At 39.2% G+C, this 18323-nt stretch overlaps 1 protein-coding gene across 1 annotated transcript; it reads left to right on the forward strand.

The window, feature by feature from the left end:
- The first annotated feature begins 71 nt into the window (after positions 1 to 71).
- Positions 72 to 18179, forward strand: LOC144215440 (acetyl-CoA carboxylase-like). Its single transcript, XM_077744374.1, has 54 exons — positions 72 to 159; positions 1487 to 1994; positions 3725 to 3857; positions 4057 to 4195; positions 4269 to 4378; positions 4454 to 4535; positions 4607 to 4705; positions 5155 to 5264; positions 5359 to 5469; positions 5549 to 5758; positions 5930 to 6100; positions 6265 to 6426; positions 6502 to 6665; positions 6956 to 7106; positions 7186 to 7289; positions 7388 to 7469; positions 7545 to 7690; positions 7768 to 7918; positions 8019 to 8153; positions 8547 to 8693; positions 8791 to 8979; positions 9096 to 9196; positions 9285 to 9373; positions 9461 to 9585; positions 9655 to 9768; positions 9892 to 10005; positions 10071 to 10160; positions 10251 to 10369; positions 10650 to 10673; positions 11182 to 11322; positions 11399 to 11498; positions 11569 to 11676; positions 11756 to 11812; positions 11928 to 11969; positions 12049 to 12264; positions 12416 to 12571; positions 12687 to 12890; positions 12958 to 13113; positions 13181 to 13303; positions 13447 to 13716; positions 13821 to 13918; positions 14002 to 14122; positions 14197 to 14307; positions 14542 to 14685; positions 14767 to 14887; positions 14971 to 15067; positions 15137 to 15233; positions 15401 to 15536; positions 15633 to 15810; positions 15888 to 16000; positions 16066 to 16220; positions 16621 to 16791; positions 16945 to 17081; positions 17324 to 18179. Exons 2-54 carry the CDS (start codon positions 1507 to 1509, stop codon positions 17448 to 17450), a joined length of 7239 nt encoding a protein of 2412 aa, XP_077600500.1. The 5' UTR covers positions 72 to 159; positions 1487 to 1506; the 3' UTR covers positions 17451 to 18179.
- Positions 18180 to 18323: the final 144 nt, after the last annotated feature.

Consider the following 18323-nt stretch of genomic DNA (forward strand, 5'->3'; position numbering starts at 1 on the left):
GTGCTATATTAGTGTTGTTACTCTGTAAAAATAAAAGCATCTTTGAGGGAACTTCCGTTTATGTGGGAGGAGTTAAACCATAGCGCACATGTTTACATTCTACTAGGACAGGGGGAGGGGTGCTAACCTGGGGACTGAATTGTTGCCACGAGATTGAAGGTAGGTACAATTGACAGGTTACATTTAACAAAGAGCGACTCAACAAATAGCAAACAATTGCCCTTGGACACAATTGTCCCCGGATTTGTTGACTGTCCCTAAGTTGACAGTTAGCTTGCTAGCGTCTATAAGACTCACTATCTTAAATGTTCAATAGACTTGCACGCAGCAATTGGATGATATAAAATAAAAGATTTGTGTTAGTTCGCGAAGCAAATTATTTTTCCTTATAATAAAATGAATGGATCGTCTATTAAAGTGGATTTTTTTCTTGTCTTCTGATCTCAATAAAGATTTAAGCATCAAGTGCATGTATAGCAATTTAATATTTTAAAATGAGCTTTAAACATATTTTACACCGTTTTTTTAGTGTTGACAGGAAAACTTTGTATAGTTTTTGAGAATGTGCTGAAGGACAGCAAATAAAGGCCAGATGTCGCTTTCAACCAGAAAATGGCAGCAAAAAAGACTTTAAAAACAGATTGATTTGTTATTTTATTGCATATTCATGTTGTTTTGTGCTTGGGTGTCCCTTCTGCTCATTTATGGTCAGTTCCCACGAGATCGGTACTGACCTTGGCTCAATTTGAAGCCAAGTAGCCACTCTTAGATCTGATGTCAGCTGTTGCAGGGCGGTAGTTTTGTTTACCAGACGCTCAAAAAAGGTTGCACGCACTTTGACTCAAGAACACTATGACCTTTTTGTTTTTATAGCTATAGTTTTGTGCAGGAAGCTAAAACATGCTCTTTTCAAAATGTAAACGGGAATGCACATTGTGATCTAAAGTCCACTACTGTGTAAATATGAAGTTATATTCTAGATTATTCTAAATTTAACTAACTGTATTGAAAAAGACTGAGTTTTCCTTTTGTTTTCTTTATCTGCTCTAAAAGTTGAGTATTTTGATTACATTTATCTGGGCTGACTGAGACATTTGACCTCTGATCACCTTCAAGTGACCTACTTTACCTTATGTTCCCCAGACTAGAAGAGAATATATTGCATTCTTTGTCCCTGCTTTCGAGTGAATGAATTAAATTATTATTATTAGATTAGTACCTCCCTGTTAAATTAAAAATAGATGTCATGTGTCGTCCATACCAAACGATGCCTTTTAAACTGACTGTAATGGAATCTATTTATTACTAATCTGAAATTGTGTTTTTTTCTTATTGACGTGGAGAGTGATTGCAAATAAGTGCTATATTTTTTTGCTATGATAAAATAAGAAAAATGGCATAATTAATTAAATAATTAAATAATAAAGCCCATTATTTTTTGGCATATTGATTAATTTTATTAAATTTTCCCTTTTTTTCCCTCCAGTCCTATGACAATGTCTTCCAATGCTCGCATTTGCATTGTTTGGATTAATCCTATGGATATTTTTCAAACTTTGGAAAATAAATAGCCAGCAAGTTGCGATGCCTGAGAAAGGAGAGGAAACTCCATCAGGTGACAGCCCCCCTGCACCTCAAGAGGATGTGGCTGCTGCCCACCCCTCGCATTTGCATCAACAATGTGTATCAGCGCAGCCTAAGGAGCACAGCCTCCAAGCTGACAGCTCCTCTGCGAGACTTCAGGTGAAAAAGCAACAACCGCCTGTCATCGCCCAGGAGGAACTTTTGACGACTAACGTGCCAATGCTCCGATCCGGGCCCAAGGCAAGGGAGCGTCTCAAATTTATTCTGGGAGCCTCGGAGGACAATTCTTCAGACGAGGAGACCTTAACTGCCAAACCGCCAAGTGGAGCGCCACAGCCGTCCACTTCCCTTGCCAAATCACCTCGTCAGCCGACGTCACCTGAAGCGCCACGGCTAAATTCGGGCATGAAGTAAGATTTCTATTCAATGCATGCATCATATAACATGTGAATGACATATCAATTATAGGTTTTTTATTGTTTATTAGTTAAGTAGTGTTAGGAACACTATTTCTCCCCCGGTCCTATATATTGGACTCTTATCATCTGACTGAAACAAGCTGACCTGTGCTATTGTTGTATTATTCACACCCTCTTTGCTCTATTATTGGCTCCAGAGTCACTTTGAAATTTGGGCTGGGACCCCAGCTCAGAGTACGGTCAATAGCAGACCACACCACCTTCCCTCTAAAGTCGGTAAATACTTTTTGGACCAAAATTTATTATATTTCATTGTTGTTATTCTTTTACTTCATTGTTGATTGCAAATCTCAAGGAAAGTTTTTTTATAGAGCATTTCGTCATTTGGTACAGTAAATCTTAAAATAATCCACTTTCAATGCCGTGCAATTTGAAATGAAAATAAAGTAAATAAAGTGGGATAAAATGTATAAAAATATTCTTCATCTTAGCACACCAGTATTGATAACAAGTTTTTAATTTACGATGTGCTTTTTCCCCTCCCTCTTTCATATATCAGACCAAACATTTCTTGTTTTATATCAAATAGGGTTTCCCAAATTATTTGTATCTGCTTAATACCAGAATAATTATATATAGTAGATGATTTGACATTGATTTCTTCCCAGCCAAAAGTTGTCTTACAGAGACACGAGACACCAAATCACTTCAAGGAACACTTTGTTTTCTTCTTTTGGGTCTGCTCCGTTTGGACATTTTAAATGGGCTGCTTGTTGTAAAGCCTACTCGATCTTATCTTCCGCGCATCTGGGAGGGGACAATCGGAAGGCAGGAAGTGTTATTTTTCCCTTTCACTTTCAAAACGCACTAAATTATGAGTCTTGCTCAACCATGATGGAGGGAGATGCTTTTCAAAATCCTCCCTGGTCCTTGTATTTTCAAAGGTAGGCCACTTCTATCTAGCATTGTCATTTGAGACCATCCACAGCCATTGTGTGTTTTGTTTCTAGTCTTTATTAGTGCAGTAGTTTGAAACAGATGCTGTTGCAGATGATTTTAAAGAGGAAGAGTTACTCACATTGCTGTGTACTCATGCAGTTATATAAGCGCTTACGCGTATTGGTATGTGCAAGTTTTGTGTATACTTCAGAGAAGGGAATACTATCATGTGAAGGGTAACTTTCCTCAAAAGACAGATTGAAAGATAGAATACAAAGTGTATATACAATCTTGTGCACTTTAATTCCAAGTGCAGCCTTTGGCTAGTGAGGCTATATATACACACATTGCAATGAATCTTTCCATATCGCCTTTAATTTGCACCTTCTGTGTGAAATCAAGTTTGTCCGTTGTTTAGGATGAATTTTATTAATGCATTTGAACTTAAAGATTCCCACTTAAAAATATTTTACTTGCACAATGTTTAGTTAAGGAAATGTTTAGTTTATTTTGAGTTATAATCATGTCTGTATAAACACAATTTACACACACCAGCACAAAATAAGATAAGGACATTCAGTATTATAGATTGGGCCGCTGCATCGCCAGAACTGAACTTTGACTTTGACTTTGGCTTTTGATTGTCTTCATTCAGCCCTTCAGTTGTTTACCAGTGTGGCTGTTTAGAATTCTCGGCTCTCTTCAGCTACCTGTCGCTCGCATTATGGACGGGTTCATCTGAGCCAAATTCATACCACTATTTCAACATTTTCTTGCTTTAGGCCCAGCATGTCTGGTCCTCACTTGGTAAAAAAAGGACGTGAGCAAAGAAAGATGGATCTTCATAGAGACTTCACTGTCGCTTCACCTGCTGAGTTTGTAACCCGTTTTGGCGGAAACCGTGTCGTCGAAAAGGTTGAGTCTTCTACCTTGATGTTTTTATGCATTTTATTGATTTGCATTTTCAAGAAATATTTTAAAATCTATAGTAAAGAAATGGTTCTGGATTTGGATTTATCTCCCTTTAGTGTTTAAGACAACCCCTTCATTGTAACATTGAAGTCCCAAAAATGTTTCAGTGTAGTATAGTTATCCATTTTGAGTGTTTTTACAGGTGCTTATCGCCAACAATGGCATAGCTGCCGTCAAATGCATGAGGTCTATTCGACGTTGGTCCTACGAGATGTTTCGAAATGAGAGGACCATCCGCTTTGTGGTGATGGTAACCCCTGAAGATTTAAAAGCTAATGCAGGTATTACTTTGTAGTTCCTATTTAGTACTTTATCCATACGTCATGAAATTAATTTCTCTGTCCTTGTTTTCAGAATATATCAAAATGGCAGACCACTATGTCCCTGTCCCTGGTGGGCCAAACAATAACAACTATGCGAATGTAGAGTTGATAGTAGACATTGCGAAAAGAATCCCAGTGCAGGTAAATATTGACAAATCCATTACTTGACAAAAAACAAGGGGGATGTCAACTCAAGATATTGTATGTCAATAACAGGCAGTGTGGGCTGGATGGGGACACGCCTCCGAAAATCCCAAGCTCCCCGAGTTGCTGGATAAAGCAGGAATTTCCTTTTTAGGTAACACAAATTAGAAAAAAAATGTTTTTTTTAATTTGCTCTGCTTGCTTTTAATTGTGTGTTTATTGTAGGACCATCCAGTAAGGCTATGTGGGCTCTTGGAGATAAGGTGGCCTCCTCAATTGTGGCCCAGAGTGCAGACATTCCCACACTACCATGGAGCGGTTCAGGTTTGACTTCATCATAGACATTACAGATACTATGTTGTATTTTCTTCTCCCCTAAGGTCATAATAACATTTGTTGAGACTAGTCCATCTTTTCAAATTGGTAAAATAAAGATATAAAGATGTTAAAAGAAAAACAAACACATTTAATCCTTCAGTGCTTCCTGACCCAAGGTCTTCTTATTTACCAAATTCATGCAAGAATCTAAAAGGTTTTGTTGATTCACATTCTTAAAATCTCAGGCCAATGTAAAGTGTTCCAATAACCTACAAAATATATTTTGGAACGAGAAAGTGCATGTTCAACTCAAGAACAATCGAGCTTTGAGCCCAAATTCAGAACTGTGAGGTTTGCATGTGAACCACTAGACCACTGTTTTGACTTAGTTTGTGTTTATTTACCAAGGGAATTCTAATGATAACACACTGTTTCCCACTCTTGTCGTGTTCCAGGTCTGAAAGTGGACTGGACTGAGACTGAACAAATCCCTGGCAATGTAATCAGTGTTCCTCCTGAGATCTACACACAGGGCTGTGTTCAGGATGTAGATGATGGTCTGGCGGTATGCTTGTTCAACAATCCTATCTAGCTGACAATTATCAGAATATGTTTCAGGAGGAGTGGTCATTTTAAAAAAAGTACTTTTTTTGTATTAGAGAGCTGAGACCATTGGTTATCCAGTTGTCATCAAAGCTTCAGAGGGTGGAGGTGGAAAGGGGATCCGGAAAGTAGAAAGTGCGGACAGCTTCCCAACCTCATTTAGGCAGGCATGTGGATTATTTTCTTTGTACACTTCCACTCTTGTAATGCTTCTAGTGTTAAACCAAGCTTGTACATTGTGTGTAGGTTCAGACAGAAGTTCCTGGCTCTCCCATTTTCATCATGCAGCTTGCCCAACATGCTAGACACTTGGAGGTTCAGATACTGGCGGATGAATATGGAAATGCCATCTCGCTATTTGGGCGAGATTGCTCCATTCAAAGAAGGCACCAGAAGATCATAGAGGAAGCACCCGCAACCATAGCTTCATCCTTGACATTCGAACACATGGAGCAGGTTATTCACCTTATATTTTTATGTAATTTTTTTTCGATATTAACAATTATCATGCACTAGATTTGTATGGTGATTTTCAGGATTTTCAAGGATGCTTTTCATTCATAATCTCCTAATGTAACCATGGCTATTATTTATACTATTATGTTTTGTTTCTTCTTTCTGACCTAGTATGCAGTTAGACTAGCCAAAATGGTGGGCTATGTCAGTGCTGGAACGGTGGAATATCTTTTCTCTGAAGATGGGAGTTTTCATTTCTTGGAGCTAAATCCTCGTCTACAGGTAGAACATCCTTGTACAGAGATGATTGGGGATGTAAATCTTCCGGCTGCCCAACTTCAGGTAAAACTTTCATTGAACAAAGAATGCTCTCCATAAGAATTATGCAATATAAACTAGTTTTAGTTAAAAATCCAATTCCCATTTATCTATCCTTCTCTGCTGTCTCAAAATTGACATTTGGTCACATGTTTAATAGTTTTCTAACTGTTTGCATCCTACACCAGATTGCCATGGGCATCCCACTTCACAGAATAAAAGACATCCGTTTGCTCTATGGAGAAACTGCTTGGGGTGATAGCATTATTAATTTTGACAATCCAGAGTGTCCACCTAGTCCACGAGGGCACGTCATAGCTGCTCGAATCACCAGTGAGAACCCTGATGAGGTAGAGATTGTCTCACCACTTCTACTCATTTTCCATTCATTTTCTTGAACATTATTTTTACCCTGTTGTTTTCAGGGATTCAAACCCAGTTCTGGCACTGTTCAAGAGCTGAACTTCCGTAGCAGTAAAAATGTCTGGGGTTACTTTAGTGTTGGACCAACAGGTGGTCTGCATGAATTTGCCGACTCACAATTTGGACACTGTTTCTCTTGGGGTGAAAACCGAGAAGAAGCCATATCGTAAGTGTCTTTTTGATTTTATTCATTTGTTTTTTAATTCACCATTCCCTGTATCAAAACATTGTATTTTGGCCTGTCACCAAACTATGGTCTTCATATGGTCATATAAAATCAATGAGGCTCCCCAGTTATACATTGTTGGTTAAATTAACACTTTTCAAGGATTAAAAAAACAAAACTCCTCAGTGTAAAACAAACACATAATATTAAATCATGAATCTATCATTTTCCTCTTCTTTATGATGACCTTTTTTAGTCTAGTGTCAACATTTGGTTGCTATTTGCTTCAGGAAAATGGTGGTAGCAATGAAGGAGCTATCAATCAGAGGAGACTTCAGGACCACTGTTGAATATCTCATTAAGCTACTAGAAACGGAGAGCTTTCGAAACAATGACGTAGACACCAGCTGGCTGGATCACCTGATAGCAGATAAAGTTCAGGTGGGAGTCATTTCTTAGCTGTTTTTACTATGCTGACCTGTCAAATTTTGCAACGGGAGGCCATGTGACCTTTTTGTAGGCAGAGCGACCAGACACAATGCTGGGAATTGTGTGCGGGGCTTTGCATGTTGCAGATGCAAACTTCAGAAAAAGCATGTCAGACTTTCTACACTCATTAGAAAGGTCAGTCTATAAGACTCAGGCCTTTTAAACATCGACATACTGCTGCTACCAACGCCAATATATCAATTGCAAATCCATACTTTTTTGTGTAATGACAGAGGGCAAGTTTTGCCTGCTGCAAGCCTTCTCAACTCTGTAAGTTTAGATCTTGTATATGAAGGAGTCAAGTTCTGCTTAAAGGTATCTTTTCATTCTACTTTCATAGTACAATTGCCATTTTCACCATTAGTCCATAACCTCTATTGTCGAATTCAGGTGGCTCGCCAGTCCCCAACAACGTATGTCATCATAATGAATGACTCAAACATTGAAATAGACGTCCACAGCCTCAGTGACGGTGGTCTTCTTCTCTCTTACGATGGCAGCAGCCATACTACATATATGAAAGAAGAGCTTGACAGGTAGGAATTCTTCGCCTTCAAAGAGTCAAATTAAAGTCATTCACATTTTTTTACTTTATACTTTATAAACTCTGCAGCTATCGCATCACAGTTGGCAACAAAACTTGCGTGTTTGACAAGGAAAAGGATCCCACCGTTTTGAGATCGCCTTCCGCTGGTAAACTATTGCAGTATATGGTTGAAGATGGTGCTCATATTTGCGCTGGGGAGATCTATGCAGAGATTGAGGTCAGATTGGAGATAAATGCATTTTCACCAGCCCATAATCTTGGTCACACAAACGCGCTATGGTAGGATATGTAAACAGATTTTTGTGTCGTGGTCTCAGGTGATGAAGATGGTGATGGCTCTGACTGTAGAGCAGGCAGGACATATACATTTTATTAAGAGGCCCGGTGCAGTTTTGGAATCCGGTTGCATGATGGCACATATCAACTTGGACGACCCCAGCAGCATACATCGGGTAAGTTAACCTGTATAACCCTTAAAAATGTGCTTACACCGCCATAAAAATATAATTAAAAAAACAACAACTGGCTAACTCAAACCAACAGGCAGAAATAAGTATATAATTAATGGAAAAAAATAAAAATTGAGCTAAATGGATCAGTCTACATTGATCCATTTAACCTGATTTTATAATCTTTAAAATATAGCTAGCATATTTCATTGGGATTTGTCCAAAAATAATAGTAGAGTATCAATTTTAATTGACGTGCTCACCAAGAAGGTGAACTCCAAGCACAAAGTGAGCAAGAACTTGTGGCCGAGCGCTCTAATAAAAACAGTGTTATGTCATCCGTTCTGTTCTGAAGTCCTGTTCACCTTAATTACATTAAGTTCTTTCATAACTTAGGTGGAACTCAACACCGGCACCCTACCACCTCAGCATCCTTTGCCCATCGTTGGTGAAAAGCTCCATCAGGTGTTCCACAGCATCCTTGATAACCTGGTGAAAGTAATGGACGGCTACTGCCTCGAAGAGCCTTACTTTACCAGCAAGGTACATTTTGGCAATTTTACCTGCTGCAGAATTTTGATCAACATCAATTGACCTTTCTGACTAGAAAAGTGTACTATTGCTGGCTTCCTTTTTCCAGTTGAAACAGTGGGTAGCAACCTTGATGAAGACTCTGAGGGACCCCTCTCTTCCACTGCTGGAGCTGCAAGAGATCATGACTAGCGTGGCGGGCCGGATCCCAGCTGGTGTTGAGAGAGATATCCGCAAAGTCATGGCCCAATATGCCAGCAATATCACCTCTGTTTTGTGCCAGTTTCCAAGCCAAAGGGTGCAAATTTAACATACTTGTTTCCTATAAATAGAAACACTTCCAAATCTTGTATTTGGTACTAACTAATTATTGCATTAAGTAGTGCTGAACAACATTTTCATTTTTCAATCCAGATTGCAAATATTCTCGACAGCCATGCAGCCACTCTCCAGAGAAAGGCAGATCGAGAGGTGTTCTTTATTAACACTCAGAGTATTGTTCAATTGGTACAAAGGTTAGCGTGCTCATGTTTCTCAGTATTACAAAAATGTATTTTTGTCATTAGGGCTGCACTGACTTAAGTTTTTTGACTGGTGTTCTAGGTATCGCAGCGGGATACGTGGTTACATGAAGTCTGTTGTTCTGGATCTGCTGAAGCAATACCTTCAAGTTGAGATGGAGTTTCAGCAAGGTAGCAGTCCGATCAATGCTTTCTGGGTCAATATAGTCTCTATCCTAACCAAGCATTGTGTGGGATATTATCTTTATCCACAAGCAGCTCACTACGACAAGTGTGTAATCAACTTGAGGGAGCAGTACAAACCTGACATGAGTCCTGTACTGGAATACATTTTTTCTCATGCCCAGGTCTCCAAGAAGAATATCTTGGTCACAATGCTCATTGTAAGGCATTTGTTGTATTCATGGTAGGTGGATTTTTACACAATTTAGAATATATTTGACTTTGTATAGGATCAACTGTGTGGAAGGGATCCCACCCTGGCAGATGAGCTGATGGCCATTCTGAATGAACTGACTCAGCTCAGTAAGATGGAGAACTCCAAAGTAGCTTTAAGAGCCAGACAGGTAAGACCTTTAGCAGAGTACTTAAATATAATATTCTTTAATACAAGCATGTCATTTGCTATTTTTTTAATTTTTGGTACTTTACTGATATGCATACATTTTTTGTGTGATATTTTGGCGTAGGTGCTGATTGCCTCTCATTTACCTTCTTATGAACTGAGACACAACCAAGTGGAATCCATCTTCCTCTCGGCTATTGACATGTATGGTCATCAGTTTTGCCCTGAGAACCTAAAGGTATAATTGCTATAAATATGAAAAGCTTTGGCATCAAATCATTTGTCATCTTCTATATCCACCAGAAACTAATCCTTTCTGAAACGTCAATATTTGACGTCTTGCCAAATTTCTTCTACCACTCCAATCAAGTTGTGTGTATGGCTGCGTTGGAGGTATGCCCATTTGAACTCACTCTCAAACTTGCTTATTCATTAGGTCATTTAGTTATAATGATTTATTGTGCTGTTTCCCCCCCCCCCCAGGTGTATGTGCGAAGAGCTTACATCGCCTATGAGCTCAACAGTATCCAGCATCACCAGCTTAAAGATGGAACGTGCGCTGTAGATTTTCAATTCATGCTGCCTTCGTCACATCCCAACAGGTAAAATTTTGACTTTTGCCAAAACAACTACAATTCAGTGATGAGTGGCGACGAGGTGGTGGACTTCCCCCTAAAGCAGCTGTGGAAAGAGCACATAAAGCAACTCATAGTTTGGTTTTGATAACATGGAAGCATATAACATTTTGTGTCATTTTTTAATGTCTCACCGTGTTTTTGTAGAATAGCTTTACTTACTGAAGTGCATGTAATAATGCCTAGCGGTACAGGAGGTTGAAAATCCTCCACTGCTAATATTGAATTGTCAATCATCTTATTTCAGAGGGAGCAGCCCTACTCTGAACAGGTAGAGTAAAGCTCCTCCCAGTCAACTACACCTGATGGTGTGTATGTCTTACAGTAAAGCATGCCAGCTGCATTGTAATCCCTTTTTTTCCCACTTCCTTTCAATCCAGAAGCGTTTTGTACTGAAGGACTCGTATAACAAGTCCTTCCTAATTCCCCTTTTGTAGCTGAACTTCTCCATATGCAACACTTTTCTCTATTTGTAGTTTATCCATACAGAGCTTTCTTTTAGGTTCAACCATCATTTAATTCACTTTTGCTAACATTTCTCTTACAAAACCCATGCCTGAGATATTTATTGTCTTCATGAGAGCAAATAATTATTTTGATGAAATGAAACAATTAAGGTACAATATGTCATTCATTCTGCTTACGCAGAATGGTGATCATTTTATTTGGATTAAAAATGCAAAATTGCAACAATGATGGCCTAAATTACACAGAGCTGTTTACATTCAGAATATTTTTTGACAAAGCACACATGACAATTCTTTCTTTTTTTCTTTTAGGCTTCCTGCCCCACTGAATGCTTCAGTCCAGTCAAAGATGCGACGACAAAGCAGTGATCTCTTCTTGGAAGGATCGCTATCTCCACCTTGTCAACGAATGGGCGCAATGGTAGCCTTCCAGTGTTTTGACGATTTCAAAAGGTCCAACTAGCAATCATTTTCCACTCTCGTTTTCAATCGATTAAGATTGCTGACTTGAAATTGTTTGGTCTGTTAGGAACGTTGATGAAGTTCTCTGCAGTTTTGCAGAGCCCCTGATGGAGAGCCAGCCATTTTTAGAATCCTGCTCTAGTTTTTATGAAGAAGAGAACTTTAAAGTGAGTAAATGCTCTTGTTGTCATATGGTTTACTATACATCTTTAAGGTACATCTTCCTCTTCTTGACAGAACACACGTGAGAATCCAATCCACATTATTAACGTGTCAATAAAAACAGCCGACACTGAGGATGATGATGACTTAGTGACTGCCTTCACATCCTTCGCCCAGTCCAAGGTCAGCTCACATAGTCTTGTACTGTAATTTCAATCATTACAAAATAACTTATTATATTCTTCTGTTTTTCCTCCTATAGAGGTCTTCACTGTTTGAATATGGCATCAGAAGAATCACATTTTTGGTTGCACAGAAGGTATTTTTTTCCATCTGATGCATTTTCTTTTGCCAATTCCTATGAATATGACTATCTTTATATATGCTCAGTGTACAGTACAAACCAGTGCATCATTTCATTCTTTTCCCAACAGAGGGAGTTTCCCAAGTTCTTCACTTTCAGAGCAAGAGATGGGGTTCTTGTCTATTTTTTTAATTTCAATTTGAATGGTGCAGTTTGATAAACTCCATCTGAATGTCTGTTCTTTTCCACAGTTCCAGGAAGATCGTATTTACCGTAATCTGGAGCCAGCTTTAGCCTTTCAGCTCGAACTGAATCGCATGAGAAACTTTGACCTGACTGCGGTCCCTTGTGCAAATCACAAAATGCACCTTTACTTGGGAGCTGCTCGTGTACAGGAGGGTGCCGAAGTTACAGATTACAGGTTCTTCATTCGAGCTATTATTCGCCACTCCGATCTGATTACAAAGGCAAGAGACTGCTCACCTTTTTTGAGCAAGAGATTCTTTTTATTTAAAAATACAACATATGTGGACATCAGATGTTTTATATTAGGTAGGAAAGTAAGGCTTTTATCTGGACCAAAATACCCAATTTGTCCATTTGTCTGTGTGCAATCAGGAAGCGTCTTTTGAGTATCTCCAGAATGAGGGAGAACGTCTTCTGCTGGAGGCCATGGACGAATTGGAGGTGGCCTTCAGTAACACAACTGTGCGCACTGACTGCAACCACATCTTCCTCAATTTTGTTCCTACTGTCATTATGGACCCATCTAAAGTGAGCGCGCACTGTACACACTTTTTATTTGGAATACATGTCCGATCTTTTATTTTATACTGTTACCTGTAATCTCTGTTGTTGTTGAGAATCTTTGTGTGCATTTGGCTCCCAGATTGAGGAATCTGTACGTTCCATGGTGATGCGTTATGGAAGCCGTCTTTGGAAACTGCGAGTCCTGCAAGCTGAGCTAAAAATCAACATTCGCCTGACTCCCACCGGACATGCCATTCCTATCCGTCTTTTTTTGACGAACGAGTCTGGGTATTATTTGGACATCAGTCTGTATAAGGAAGTGACCGATCCAACTTCTGGCCAGGTATGACCATTTTAACTATATTTGTTTAAATCGTGAGTTAACTGATTCTGTGTCATTTCCCTTGTAGATAATGTTCCAGTCATATGGTGACAAACAGGGACTTTTGCAGGGGATGTTGATCAACACTCCCTATGTTACCAAAGATTTGCTGCAAGCTAAGCGTTTTCAGGCTCAAACTCTTGGCACAACATATGTGTATGACTTCCCTGAGATGTTCAAGCAGGTGCTTTTATTATACTATTGTTGATTTTTTGTCCAGGTTCTCTCTGCCATAAAAAATATTTTTGCAGGCTCTGTTTAAGCAATGGGGTTCAGGGGACAAATATCCCAAAGATATGCTGATGTGCACTGAGCTGGTTCTGGACCCACAAGGTCGACTGGTGCAACTGAACCGCTTGCCAGGGGACAATGATGTAAGATACACATACAACAGAATGCATGAAATTTGGGCCATTCCAGAAATGGAGGACATTTTGGCTTCGGAATTCTTGAAAAACAAGCTTTCACATATGGTGTTACTTGCTCATGTAATTATTTCCCTTTGCACCTCTATCAGGTCGGAATAGTTGCATTCAAGATGAAGATGAAAACACCAGAATATCCAGAAGGCCGAGACATTGTTGTCATTTGTAATGACATCACTCACATGATTGGGTCTTTTGGACCACAGGAAGATGAGTTGTTCCTCAGAGCTTCCGAGTTGGCCAGAGCTGAGGGAATCCCTCGCATTTATATTGCTGCCAACAGCGGTGCACGCATTGGTCTTGCTGAGGAGATCAGACACATGTTCCAGGTGGCATGGATCGATCCTTCTGACCCATATAAGGTGAAGGCCTACTAGGGTTAAAAAAAAGCACCTGGGGATCTGACTCAGTCTCATTTTTTCAAGATCAATGACGTATTATTAAGTATTTTCTTTTCTGTTTTTAGGGTTTTAAGTACCTTTACCTGACACCACACGATTACACACGTATCAGTGCCACCAATTCGGTACACTGTCACCACGTGGAAGAAGGAGGGGAATCCAGGTATCACAAGCAAATTAAACAATTGGTTGCACTCTTTTTCTTTCTATAAGTAGCTGGGCTAATGTCACTGTCACGACTACCAGGTACATAATTACGGACATCATTGGAAAGGATGAAGGTCTTGGGGTAGAGAACTTGCGAGGATCAGGCACCATTGCTGGAGAATCTTCACAGGCCTATGAAGAAATCATTACTATTAGTATGGTAAGGTGTCATGACTGACACATTTAACTAAAATGTCAGTAACATTTTTATACATTGGTCATTGGTCATTCTAGGTAACCTGCCGTGCTATCGGAATTGGGGCATATCTAGTACGTTTGGGCCAGAGAGTTATCCAAGTGGAGAACTCGCACATCATCCTAACCGGGGCAAGCGCATTGAATAAGGTTTGTTAAGTCTTTTTGTTTGTTTGTAAAAAAAAAAAAAAAAAAAAAAAACAATGCCCAAAAAATCTTTTCAAATATTTGGAAACATTTTTCAAGTAGGGGCCTATAGGCTGACTGGCGACCAGTCTAGGGTGGAGCCTTTCACCCAAAGTCAGCTGGGATTAGCTCCTGCAAACTTGTAAATTGCCCAAGAACCCTTCGGATAGAGGCTTAGGTAAACCCTCTTATTTGCAGGTGCTGGGCAGAGAGGTGTATACCTCCAACAACCAATTGGGGGGCATCCAGATAATGCACAACAATGGAGTCACACACACTACTGTTCCAGATGATTTCGAGGGGGTCTTCACCATTCTCCAGTGGCTTTCCTACATGCCAAAGGTCCTACTGAATGTTACATCAGCTACCACTTCCATGATCATTTTTGTTATACTAATAACATGTTCTTTCTTCTTCTGACAGAACAAACACTCCCCTGCACCTGTTGTACCAACCACAGATCCAGTTGACAGAGAGATCGACTTCACTCCTACCAAAGCCCCGTATGACCCCCGCTGGATGCTGGTTGGGAGACCCCATCCAAGTGAGCAATATAGACATGATTTTTTTTTAAATTCTAGTTTTTGGTTCATGAAATATATTTTTCTTTGTCTCAACTATTCCTAGCCATAAGAGGTGCCTGGCAGAGTGGATTCTTCGACCATGGCTCCTTCATGGAAATCATGGGCTCCTGGGCTCAGACGGTTGTCGTTGGCAGAGCTCGGTAAATATCTTCTATAAATACATAGGATACTGTGCCATAATAATTGAATTGTTGATTGAAATCATTTAGGTTAGGAGGGATCCCTCTTGGTGTAATTGCTGTTGAAACACGGACTGTTGAATTGACTATTCCAGCCGATCCTGCCAACTTAGATTCGGAATCAAAAGTGAGTCTAGTATTTATGAAACATGTACACTTGCCATTCAATTTTAAATTTACCAAATTTTAAGGATACTTTTTTTTCTTTTTTAAAATAAGAATATAAAATGGTTTAACAATAGAAGATACAGGATATTCGTTTGATGACGAAAATGTGTGTGTTGTATACTTAAGGTTCTACAACAGGCTGGTCAAGTGTGGTTTCCAGATTCAGCCTTTAAAACAGCTCAAGCCATTTGCGACTTCAACCGTGAGCGACTGCCGCTAATGGTGTTTGCCAATTGGAGGGGCTTTTCAGGTGGAATGAAAGGTGAAGGATGGGCGCTAAAGATAAATTGCATTTATGTGAAAAGCCTGGTCCAAATAGTCAGTAATTCATGGCTGCTTCTGTTATATTGTTTCCCAGATATGTATGACCAGGTATTAAAGTTTGGTGCTTACATTGTGGATGCCCTGCGTGGTTTCCAACAACCTGTTCTGGTCTACATTCCACCGCACGCTGAACTAAGAGGCGGGTCCTGGGTTGTTATTGACCCTACTATTAACCCACTTTGTATGGAGCTCTATGCGGACCGAGAGAGCAGGTGTGAGAAGGATTTCTATATCAAGTATGTGATAATCAACATCATGCCGCTCATTAAATATCCTTGCTTCCTTTCAGAGGGGGTGTTCTAGAAGCCGAGGGCACAGTAGAGATCAAATTCAGGAAAAAGGACCTGTTGAAAACCATGAGAAGGCTGGACTCCATCTACGCTGGTCTGGTTGAGAAGCTCGGTAAGTGATTCGATTTCAAAAGTTACACTAATGAGCATTTCCGTGATAAATTCCGTACTTTGTAGCTTCTCTAGATCTTCCTGAGAAGCAATGTAAAGACCTGGAGGCAAAGCTGAAAGCAAGAGAAGAGTTCCTTTTGCCCATCTACCACCAGGTAGCAGTGCAGTTTGTGGATCTTCACGATACCCCTGGCAGGATGCAGGAGAAAGGAGTTATCACTGTAAGTGTGCATACACTACATCCCACTTCATCTTATGACAGGTGACAAATAAAAATCTGTTTCACTTTATTTTACCTGCACAGTCAGTGATGGCTTGTAAACCTTTTTAGGCCATTTGATACTTTTAAGTCTTCACGCTTTTTTGCAAAGATGCCTCCATGTTCCTTGCATCTTATTATGGTATTATCAAGTCATTGAAGGTGAAAATTAAAACAATATTATGCTTGCAGATTAGGATGGTAGTTGATTTCAAAAACTGCCTTTTTTTGTTCACATTGATTGTACATTGATTCTTTTGACAGAAGGTCAGTAAGAACTAAGCAGTTAAATGCAACTTTATAATATAGTGAATCTAATGAAGTCGGCTAATTCGTAATATTTTTTTATACACCCATACCAGGATATTTTAGACTGGAAGAATGCACGGCCCTTTTTCTACTGGCGTCTCCGGCGCCTCCTTTTGGAGCAGGCGGTGAAGTATGAGATTCTCAAAGCCAACAAAGACCTCAGTGATGGACACATGCAGTCCATGCTGCGTCGTTGGTTTGTTGAAATAGAGGGAGCAGTCAAGGTTGGTTGCTATTTCAATATATATGTTTATATATTTTTTAGAAGTACTGTTTCAGCAGACTGCATTGTAAACCTGACATGCAACAGTTGAATGTTTTGACCCATTTTTTTTTTTTTTTACAAATTATACATCCCCTCCAACCTTCTTCTCTAGGCATATCTGTGGGATAACAACCAAGCAGTTGTTGAGTGGCTTGAACAACACTGGTCCAGAGAAGATAACATTCGATCTGCCATTCGTGAAAATATCAAGTACCTGAAAAGGGAAAATGCCTTGAAACATATCCGCGGGTAAGTAAAAGACAGCTACACCAACCTCTACAGATTAAGAGTACCTATAGAATGGGGACAAAGAGACAAATCCGCAATATTTTTTAATTTTTCTCCAATATAATATCAGAAAAATGAAATTATTTTCGACGAGAGGCATTTTCACCAATCGTATTATCCAAGAATAACTAAGAAAAGCCAGTTTAAATGTGTTCATTCCGTTTTACATTTACTTACTAATTTTCTTTGTTCTTGTTCCAAAGTTTGGTTGAAACCAACCCTGATGTCGCCATGGACTGCATCATCCACATGAGCCAGAACATTACTGCGTCACAGAGGGCCAAACTCTCTCGTTTGCTTGCTACCATAGACAACAGCAGCACCAGCTGAACTGTGGAACATTTGTAAGGCTTGTATTACCATAAAATAATTCTAACTATAAGCTTTCTTACAATAGACATACAATTGAACAGCAATAAGTGCCATGGTAAAGAACTTTTTTAATGAACCACTTTGTATTAAATAGTGTTGATAATGGAAGGAAAATGGTCAACTTCCAAATTCCACGAGAGTTTAATAATGACACTAGACCTTTTTGGTCTAGGATACCACATTTGGTCACTGTAATGCACATTGCACTTCTGCTTTTCTACATGCATGACACTGGTGTTACTTTAGCCTTATACGCACTCACAAAGCTTCGTATTTTTAGTCGAGATATTTGTGCAAAATAGTTACATATTGGCTTATGATTGTGGAAACATTCATGTCGGAGTGCTAATATTTAGCACTAAGTGTAATTTGTGTTGCAGTATGTATTTCAGGGCTCCTAATCAATTTCAAGGATTTTTAAGCATATGACCTAACTTTTAGTGTTAATGAATATAACACATTTCAGGTTTCACAACTTTGTGTAAAAGTTATGTAATCCACTCCACTTGAACCAAGACACCAAATATAGAATTTAATACCGTCATTTAAACTTTTGTTTGAATGCATTTGTTTATATATGTCCACTGAATGCCAGACATTTCAGCTAAAAATATACCATTTCATTTGAATATAAGCTGTTATTTTTCAATTTGACTAATCATGTCATTAATAAATATCACTGGTTTATTTTTGGCAAAAGAAACATTTTATTTACCCATTCATTTTTCATGGAACTTAATACACATTTAATATTCCGATCAACATGTTCATCACATATGTCAGATGACATCAAATTAGAATGAAAAAGTGAAGGCACATGTTTTGGAATGA

The sequence above is a fragment of the Stigmatopora nigra genome, chromosome 22 (genome assembly GCF_051989575.1).
Source record: "Stigmatopora nigra isolate UIUO_SnigA chromosome 22, RoL_Snig_1.1, whole genome shotgun sequence".
Classification (NCBI taxonomy): Eukaryota; Metazoa; Chordata; class Actinopteri; order Syngnathiformes; family Syngnathidae; genus Stigmatopora; species Stigmatopora nigra.

Coding starts and splice junctions, on each gene's coding strand:
- LOC144215440 (XM_077744374.1), top strand. CDS start 1,507: ATGCTCGCATTTGCATTGTTTGGATTAATCCTATGGATATTTTTCAAA. Junction 11,323..11,398: donor TGTTTTGACGATTTCAAAAG/GTCCAACTAGCA, acceptor TTGGTCTGTTAG/GAACGTTGATGAAGTTCTCT. Junction 14,888..14,970: donor GGTTGGGAGACCCCATCCAA/GTGAGCAATATA, acceptor AACTATTCCTAG/CCATAAGAGGTGCCTGGCAG.